The 10,432-nt window shown below is 36.2% G+C and overlaps 1 protein-coding gene across 1 annotated transcript; it reads left to right on the top strand.

The window, feature by feature from the left end:
* The first annotated feature begins 5,507 nt into the window (after positions 1-5,507).
* LOC135683617 (uncharacterized) lies at positions 5,508-10,377 on the top strand. Its single transcript, XM_065198925.2, has 5 exons — positions 5,508-5,618; positions 6,292-6,899; positions 7,955-8,169; positions 8,849-9,276; positions 10,112-10,377. Exons 2-5 carry the CDS (start codon positions 6,323-6,325, stop codon positions 10,200-10,202), a joined length of 1,311 nt encoding a protein of 436 aa, XP_065054997.2. The 5' UTR covers positions 5,508-5,618; positions 6,292-6,322; the 3' UTR covers positions 10,203-10,377.
* The last annotated feature ends 55 nt before the right edge of the window (positions 10,378-10,432 follow it).

Here is a 10,432-nt window from a genome sequence, read left to right as displayed (position 1 = left end):
ACCCATATTCTACAGGTCAACTATTGTTAATGTATCACTCGACGCAAGTTTAGATTAAATAGCATTTTCCAATGTTGTGTCGCTTTTCGTTTCATAGCAGAAAATTTGCCAAAATGATTTGCGGAACTTGTGATGTTAATCCACAAATAATTACGTGGAAAAGACTTTCATATCAGTCTTTTTGTTAAACAGATAATAGTTTTTACAATGAAATTATGCACAGTGGATCGAAATTTTACAGATGTCAATATTCGACTATGTTCTAATTGACGAACCAAAGCCAGCTGTTCCCGCTTATCCTTTCAATATCCTCAAGATGTCCTGTTTCTGTTTCAAGTTACGTATCCTATCCGCAAGATATTCTGTTTCTAAGAAATGGCCCGTGTCACTTTGTGTGTTTGAATTTTGCTTTTGAATAACGTATCTTTTATGTCTATGTGTTCTATATACCTTTGATCACTGCAGTACTGAGAAATTCAATCACAGCCTTCACTGTCTGTTTTATGTAAACACCTGTGTTAAAAATTTCCTATGCTTTTCTTATAGCAAGGCAAGGTTAGATTCTTTCAAATATATTCTTTTTGTAACAGCCATCAGGGACCGCGCACCACTCTAAAAGTAAAGGGGCTTAAATGGGTGTGACCGAAATCTTTTTGAGGCCATGCCCTCTTGAACGCCGGAAAATGCCCCTTTTAGAAAATACTTGCTTATTTCTATTGAATTTTTATTAACAGTCTTGTTCAGAGAAGATATCAATAGCTATAAAAAACAGATAGAATTAGCTCGATGGTAATAAATAACCAAGCTAACAAAGTTAGAAAATACATCATATCAAAAAACAAGATGAAACACCTAGAAAAAGAACAAAAATGGTTCCCAGTCAATGAGAACTACTACCTCATAGGAGTAAACTATCCAAAGTTGCGTTAGAGTAAACCTTCGAAAAAATGTTTCTGAAAAAAGTCGATCTCTGTTTTCTCTTTTTCACGGCCGTTATTCTATTAATTGTGCTTGATAGGCAGAGAATCAACCTGCAGGCTCATAATCTGTAGTTTCTTTTATGCGTGTTTACTGTACAATGATGAGATTGACTTTGGTTAGGTGACCATCTTGGAACACGATAAATAATATTATGATTGGCAGAAAACGATGGCGAAGTTTGTCTTAAAATGTATTGCGTTTGAGAAGAAAGATAAAAGCGAAATATAAAAAATGTTAAAATTGAAAAAATGGCAACATGTCTATACCAATTGATGTCTTCAATGATGAGAATCTCACTGACATGGATTAATTAAAATTATATAGGGAATACAGTTCTATTATTTACGATTTTTGTTGATCAAAACATAATCTAGCTACAGGTGATTTTACAATTAAATTCACTCATCACAGTATTCATTCATTCACTAACATTGGATGATGCATCAAACATAATCATTTTATTATCAATATTTATAAAGAAGTTGCTATGCCTACAACAATAAGATATCTTACAGGAAAAGTGAAGAAAATGTGACAATGATACCATATAGTTACCATGGCAACTAGAAAGTTAATTTTCCCGTCATTCTCTGTTATAACAATGGATTTATCGTTGTTACGAAAAAATGTCATTCATTTCTTTTGCTTTCCTATGTCCATGCTATGTCCTCCAACCGATGCCATGTTAATCATGAATTTGCAGTCATCAAAGCAAACATTTATGCTCCAACTTCGACACCTACAAAATATATGACTGAAGAAAATAACGTGATGGTAAAGAAAGTAAGCAGTGGACGCGCGTGTTATTGAGTGGGGTGTGGGTACTAGGCCCATAGGAAATTTTCGGGACCACATCCTTTCGAAACACGCTCTCTTTCAGTCACTGTGCTCTTTGAGAAACAATAGTAATTTTCATGATAAGAAAGGACCCAGCGCAACGTATGTCGTTTTCCTGACTTTTAACCCTAAATCTAACGATTTGTGTTATTCTCGGTTTCATGATCTTAACTTGACGGAAACAAATGGAGTCTAACCTAACTTCAGGGGGTATCGTCGTGGGTTTAGCTGACTGAGGCCTTATTTAACAATATCATTGCGGTTATGTAGTAGGACCAACCTCACGTGATTATGTAATAATAGCCTCGATTACGTTTGTACATAAAACGGTAACCAGTAACCTCTAATTCAGTCAATTTCTTACTCATACTAAGATTCGTTAGCTTTTTTTCGTTAGTTACTCAAAAGTAGCGGATCTCTGTTACAGTTATGGGGGGTTGGGGGGGGGGGGGTAGGGTGAGGGTCAACATGAATTGTAATGCCATTTCTTACAAAGCAATGTTGTTGTGAAACAAAGATCTATATACTATTCGCATTTAACGCAAATTATACAAAAAATGGAATGCGCTACATTCCATGGAAGAATTCAATCTCACTGGTGAGTTATAAGCCTGTCACGTAAGGATAAAAAACGGAGAAGAGAAACTTGACATTATTGCCCTCCTGTAACCTCAATGACCTTACTTAGCTTCTTCCGTGAGTTAACTTTTAATTGTTTGTTTTCAACTTGATCTTGCATGTTGTGGGTCAGCTAGCTTTCACGACCAGGTCAAGTTGTCTACTCTTTCGTTTTACAGAATTCATCTCTGTTGCTTCACAGTTGGATTTCATTAAAAGAGACAAGGTTGATTATATAGCACTCATTCAGATGACAAATTTCTGATCACGAAGTTAGTGTTTCTGTAAATTTCAATTAAGAAGGATGTGAACTTCCTTATGCTTCTTTGCAGCTTTTAATTGAGACCTAAAGCATATTTTTGTATGCCTCACTTAAATATAAACAAAGTACAACAGTGAAGCTTGAATTACTAATTCTGTCAATGGCTCTTTTTAGCAATCTTTGATTATTTTGGTACCGGTGTTGCAGTTAGATTCATCAGCTGACAACAGTACTTGTTCATTTAAAAGCTATCGAGAAAATTTCGTAGGTTCAAAATTGCACTTATTGATCAAAAATTCTCTTTACGCATCTGAATGGGCCATTAAAAAGCTGAAAATACATCTGCTGTATTTTAGCTTTGCGAAACAAGCTTTGTCCAGGAAAGTCATTTTTCTGGAAGGATTACGCCCTTTTTCAAGAACCGGTTAAATGAAGTTCAGGCTGGCTATTCTTAGATTTTTCTAAAAATCTGAGGCTAGATTGTTCTAAATTTGTTCACAAATCAATAGTGTTTAAGCAGTGAAGTTGCTAGCTATTTAGCTTTTAGGGTGGTGTACAGGCCTCATTTGCCAACAAAGTTAGTGAGACAGCCTTTATTGGCTGACAAGTTTGAAAATTCACCGAAAAAGCATACACATATGGCAAAAATTCTTGTTTTTGAGATAAAACATTGTTCAAAGCTACCATTTCTAGTAGCGCAGTCTTAGCTTGTTCTTGATTTGTTCTCAACTTTCGATCATTTTCGAGGCTTGTGCTCTTATTAAAAATACTTATAAAAAAGACTGTAATCTCTGTAGCTAAAGCTATAGTCAGACGATCTAACATCTTGTGCAAAATTTTCCAGCTTATATGAAAACAAACTGAGATCTAATCACTGGTCAAACAAACTTGGTGTCTTGAGATTTACCATGAAAAGATCTGGTTAAATGAAAGGACGAAGAAGGAAGCTCAAACGAGAATATTTGACAAAAAGATGGCTATTCAAAAAGATTCAACAAATGCTAAAAGACCTGGACCGAGGTTACAGCATTCCAGGGAAGATATAGATACAGCACTTAGGGCATTTTTAGATTCTGCGCAGCATTGTGAATCTGTATAGCATCGCACAACAATACTATGCGTTTAAATGTTTGCTTAGGTTGAAAGCATAAAATATTTAACTGGTGATTCTATCCAACATTGTTTTGAATTTAATATCATTTTTCGATTTGATATCATGTTATTTTGTCAACCATAAAAATGTTGCAAATATACAGATCAAAACTCGACATGCAATTCCGTCCTTTCCGTTTTACCGTTTGGCATTGGCCTGAAATTATTTGATCTGAGGATTTCCGTGTTTGTCAAATCCACATTGGAAATAACAAGCTACAACTTATAGAGTATTTTTTTTCGATCCAATTCTTTTCTGGTTGACCAATGCTTATGTAGACAGATAAAACACTAAAGACCATTAACTGCCTACCCTACCCTCGTGTTTCCGTCCACTAGAGACAGTTTCAAGGTATTTGCAAAATTCATTAAGTGATCTTCTAGACAGTTTCAAACATTGGACTATCCACCGATATGATTTGTCACAATTTGGGAGAAAAAAGGGGCCCTGGATTCCTTCAAGAAAGTGTTCATTTCCTTAGACGTGGAAACTCAATGGAACCAGGGAATAAAACATATGATAGAGCCTTTTAGGACATGGCTTTACATTCCATCTACAAGATCACCTCACCCCTTTGAGTTAATGGCGCTGCTCCTGTAGGTTATTCACTTCTTTTTTTCGAAAAGGATGTTCGCTGAAATAAAGAGTTTCAGCCTTTCAAAGGGTTGCGCTTTTTGAAAGAATTCGCGAGTATAACCAAGGCGCTTTTTTACATCCCTTTTCAATATTAGTTTCCCCTAGCCTATTCTGAATGAGTGCAGCTATATTACCTATGCTTTTACTAAAATGGATCACTGTACAAACAGATAATCAAAGAATATGTCACGGGGACGACAAAATATTTGAATGGCTGCGCCCTCCAAACCCATGATAAAGTTAGAATACACTTATCTTTCAAATGCTGTGAAAGTTTTTAGCTATCTTTCTTAAGCAAGGTCTCAAACACAGGCATCGTGGTTAAATTTGAAGATATATGGTAGAAACTATTTCTGAATTGGTTCAAGTGAAACAGTAAAATATTTTTCGAAAATTTTAAATATATCACTGGAGAGACTTGAGCTTCATCATGCCATAATTATCCTTTATTAATGCACAAATGTAACTCGATTATTCACTTCTTAGAGTGACTAGGAGGGGGATATTCCCTATCTTTCCACGTCCGTTAATTTTAAACGAAGTCATGATATCCAGAAAGCTGAATAAAACATTTATCCATGTATATGTAACATTGTTTTGAGGCTCAATATTTGGAATTTTTCAAGCTGCAGCTGGTGTCTGGGTGTCAGCAAAATATTGCTGACATGGACACACGGAAAGTAGGGAGTCCCCCTTAGGGGAAGCAAATCGTTCAGAGCTACACGGAAGCGAACTGTTGACTGAGATCTGTTAGAGCAGCTGTCACAGATGCGCTGTTTAAAACTGCCGTAAAATAGAGCAAACAATTAAACAAGTAAACATTAAATATTAGTAGCAAATTTATATGTGGGCTTATATCAAACACAAATAAAAATTTCCACTAAAATTTTACTGTTCTATATTTGATCTAGATTAATTTCAGAAAACAGGAGATTCACTTTTTATTAGTAAGAAAAATAGCATAATTATCTCGACATAAAATTTGCTGTTGTGGTGATTTAGAAACAAACCCTGCCAATTCACTGCCTTTGTTTATTTTGCTTGAGTATATAAAACGGTTGCTATAGCTAGTGAGCAAATTTCGCTGAAGATAGAGCTGGAGCAGAAGCAAAGTTCACATCGAAACTTAGAGTAAGTTTATTCACATTGATCTGTTATGAAAAGCTACTATTGTGCTACTAAAATACTAAAAGCTGCGATTTCCATTATGAAAAAACTGACTCTTAACAAATAAACATTCTTTTATCGCAGATCTTGGTTTTAGGGTCATCGACGTACACTTCATTACTAGCAGTTGTAAAACTGGTCTTCAAATGTGGGCCTATGCTACAAAGGTAGTTCACTTTGGGGCTTTGGTCCACATCAAATTGTTTATTTTATTTAGGCTATAAAAGCTATCTAATGAGAAAAATCATTTTTTTCGAAATAAACTCAAACTATCAGGTCCCTAGAAAACAATGTTTTTGCATTTGCCCCCGTCTTGAAATGGCCCTCTAAGCTGCTGCTCATCAGAGCATTTCTCAACATTTTTATGAACAACAAAGCTCTTTCTCATACTTATTTTAAACTTCTTTATAGCTTTCTATTTTTTGTTCACCAATATCATATCACGTTTCCCGTTGAACTTTGTGAATGAATCGTCCCTCCCCTGCTTAAATACGCATTCCTATTACGGTGAAACACGTACAAGGAAGAATTATCGACAAATTTAAGGCAGAGATTAACAAATATTGAAGATGATTCTTGCAATTATTAGCTTTTTCTATAATCTTGGTGGTAATGTTACGGAAATTTTTGTTGTTAGGAAAAGGAGGATAAATTCCCTTGTGGTTGAAATGCAAACCCTCCCAGTCTTAGCTGCAACTGTCTTGCTTTCTCTTCTGGTTCGCAATGGAAGTTCGAGCTCCTTCCATTTGCCAGTCAAAGTAGTCGCGGTAGGCTTGGACAACTACTTGTACACCAAACGCAATTTCTCTACCTCAAACAGTTGGATAAAAATCCCAAAAAGCTGTTGCGTCACAAAAATCCATACCCTTAGGAACGGTGCAATTGTTGGAGTTGGAAAAAACAAGCATCTCTATTTGAAGAGGTCTCTTTTCTCTAATTGGAGGCGCGTTCCCAAGTCATGCTGTGTTTCAGATGTAACAACTATGAAGTACAAAGGTGCCCGTGTCTTCATTGGTTTAGGAGCTGGCGGAAAAAGGCTGTATGTGAAGAAAACCCTTAGATCAAATTGGAAAAGGTCTTTTAAGACTCTTAAATTGATTTCAATTGCTGGTGCCGGGAAGAAACTGTTTGGCTTATCGGATAAGAAAGATGTTTTAATCCGTCGCCGTCTCAAGGGTAGATGGGCACCTGTACCTCGGGCGAGTGGTATTGTCGATATCTTTGTAACCAAGAATAAACTGTATGGTACGTACAAAAGATTGCATTCACATTTGCAAAATAGCTTTCGCGCACTAAGTTAACTCTTTGCAGGTAGTTTTCATCGATACTCCCATCTCTTTTGAGCCAGATTTTTTACCGCTGCACATATTCAATTTTTTTTAATATTTGGGTGTCACCTTTTGAAAATTTTCATGACCACACCTATCAAACTAACTGGATTATGAAAAATCTCGATAGGTTTTTGATACTGAACAATTTTCAAAGATATTTCATAGATTATGAACACTGTTACTGTTATGTTCTCGTTTTTAATATTGTAATGCTCTTTTAAAAGCTTTATGTGTCTACTGGCAGTTGCTTCAATTTTGCTTTTTTAATGCCAAATCTCTTAATTTTAGTTTTATCACTGCACAAAATTTGAGTTTATCACAGCACAATAACGATTTATTACTGTGCAAATTGGTTATCACTGCACGTTAAAATAAACCCTGCTTGTGACAATATCATTGATCAGCTCAATTCTTTCTTTAGTATACTTTATCTGTTATTTTCTTTTCTTCGAAGCAATAGATAGACACGACGCCTACATTTGTCGATGCTGTAATCCAAAATAACCGAATATTACTTTTTCCTAAACGAAGATTAAAAAGGTTGATTAAAAAACTTGGTGGACATGCACTCTTACCAAACTTTACTAAAAACTTTCTTTTTAAAACATTCCAAATTACTCCAGGTATCATTAAAGTTGCATGTTTTAACGATAATTATCAGCTGCCTGCCCACGGCCTTAGTGCCATGAAAGTGGCACAGACGAAAAAAATATTGTAAAATCATACACTTTGGATGTTTTGACTAAGATAAACCTTGCACCAAACGACAAAGAGACAATGACTATCATGTACTTTTTTATCGATATCTAGGCCGAGATGGCCCTTAATTCAATTTTACAAATACGTAGATAAGGTGATCTAACTTCATCATTTAAACAGCAACATAACATGAACACATCTCTCTCCTACGACTTTTATTTTCTGTTAACTGATCGCTAAGTTAAACAGAAATCCAATTTCAACCCACAGGTATCACAGCCGACCATCGTGTAAGAGTAAGGAACCTAAAGAGATGGCACTCTAGATGGAGGAAACTAAAAGGAACTTGCTGTGTGAAAAGTTTTGCTTTGGTTAAGAGACCAGTCAATGCAAGCATAAAGCTGATCGGCGTTGGGAAGAACTATCAACTTTATTTTAAGCGGCACCTAAGCTCCTCATGGGGACAAGTGATCAGCAGCGGATTTGTAAGTATCATAGTTTGACTAGCTAGTTATTGAAATTTTCAAGTAAGAGCAACGTTTCAAAGCATCATCGACAGCTCCAATCTTCAAATTTTGCCCCAACTAGATTTGACATTTGTTGTTATAAATTATAAAATATGAATGATCAGGTTACGAATAATCAGATTGTGGCTGAACATGGGTGGAGATGGGGGTGGAATGACAGGGCCCAAGCCGCGAATTTGAATGTGGGGAGGGGCAACGCAAACAAAAGTAGGGGGCCAAGTCTCTTTTACCTTTTATTGCAGCTTTGAGATTATTTGCTTCACAACAGTATGTGTGGTGGTGGAGGGGGGGGGGGGGGGTTGAGGGGCTAATTTGTTTCATGTGAAAAGCTGTAACATGCTCCATGCTGACATAACGTTTTCGTAAAGTTGAAAATTCGAAAGGTAATCTCAGTTGTGGCATTTTTTCAAAGCTGCCAAAAAGCAGGCTTTTTTAAAGCAACGATAATGTTACGATGTTCTGATTAGTAAAACAACAAATATATCCTTAATTTGACCACGGATAGCAGCAGTCCTGTGAAAGACAAGTCAAAGGAATATTAGTAGAGACAATTCGAAATGCTTAGGCCGAAAAATTGCACTCCTTCGTTTTAGTCACTAACAGTCAATTACAAACTCAAGGCTTTGATCTTTTTCAGATAAAGACTATCACCACTCTACGTGATGGTAGATTGGTTGGCATCGGAATGGATTTGAGTCTTTATTACCGAGACTTTTTAGGGGAAGCCTCATGGAAGAAAATTCCCAACTCTTGCTGTGTTAAATCGGTAACTGAGTTGAAGAACGGCAAACTAGTTGGGGTTGGTACCGACAATCACTTGTGGGAGAGACCCGCCTTGGAAGGCAAGTGGACCAGAAGAGTGAATAATTCTTGCTGTGTAACAGGGATAACGACCATGGGTGATGGATCTCTGGTTGGAATTGGGCTTTTTGGAGGATTGTACCAAAGATTGTCCTTGGAATCAGCCTGGAAAGGGCCCTTGGGAAATTCGTTAGATGTCAAGCTAATTGACATCAAGTATTCGTTTGGCGATGGGTTACTTTACGGAGTCACAAATCTTTACAGGTATGTTCTTTGCTAACTCTTCATACTCAAATGTTTTCCAAGCTAATACCTAAAGTGTCTCAGAAACTAAATGATGAAGGGAATCGCTCACAAAGTAGCAGAGATTCAAAATTATTCTTTTCCTTGTGGAAACCGAAACGAGAGAAAACATTCTGTCGTCTTTCTCAGCACTAAGATTTGATTCAATGTACTAAAAAGGAATTTTTATTTGTTTGGGTTTGCTTCTTAAGGATAATAAAAATTTCAAGAGAGTTTAGTCATTTGCTATGATTGCTCAAAAATTTATATTTTGCCATTTGACTTAAGTTATTTTTTGGTAATGCAGCTATAATTTAGCTTCAGAATAACACCATCCTGGATCTTTTCAAAAGCCCCTTATCATACGGATAGAACAAAACTTTTGATTTGCAATAATGTATTTTACATGTTTCTAGGCACTGGGCAAGGAGGTTATAGTCTATTTAAAAAATATTAGCATTTTATCTTCATTTTTACTCTAAATGTAGTGCAATTTATCTTTCAGTTATTGATTGATATCTATAAAAAAACGAATTAATATTCTTTCCAGTGTAAACATTTTGCTTGAGTTTGAGACTTGCTTGAGCTTAGTGCCATGATTTTACTGGTTTTTCCTTATTTTGGTTAAAATTGGGCCAATATTAACCATTTCTTGGAACCTGCTTCCCTGATTCAGATACTTTATGCAGCCCTGAAAAAAGTCTTATTTAGGCTCATTTAGTGATGTATAGTTGGATTACCGCCACATTATTTCAGGGGTAAAGTCCCCCCTGCCAAGTTGACTTCTCTAGCTTTCTCCTAATCTTCTATCTTACAGAGTTGTGAAGAAGGCATGCCCAAGCGTCGATACCTACTGGGAAAGCATTTCAGCAAATGACTGCTGTGTATTTAGCATTGCAGTCAGATAAGAAGAAAGAGGAACGGAAAGTTATTCAAGTGCTGGACACACTTTGTATCTGTTAGCTGAGCTGCATTGGTATATATAAGTACAAAATGGCAGTTTTGAATATTTTCATTTCTTCTGCTGAAGAAAAGGTGGGGTCTGGCATTGCTTTGTATTTTAACAACCCATTGAGAAATGTCAAAAAGCAGCAAGAAGTTCCAAACACTGTGTTGTTCTCCACTTTCATCGTTCTAA

Source organism: Rhopilema esculentum, chromosome 7, assembly GCF_057945365.1.
Source record: "Rhopilema esculentum isolate cy_ngs chromosome 7, ASM5794536v1, whole genome shotgun sequence".
In the NCBI taxonomy this organism is placed as follows: domain Eukaryota; kingdom Metazoa; phylum Cnidaria; class Scyphozoa; order Rhizostomeae; family Rhizostomatidae; genus Rhopilema; species Rhopilema esculentum.
This window is presented reverse-complemented; position numbering and strand designations above follow the sequence as displayed.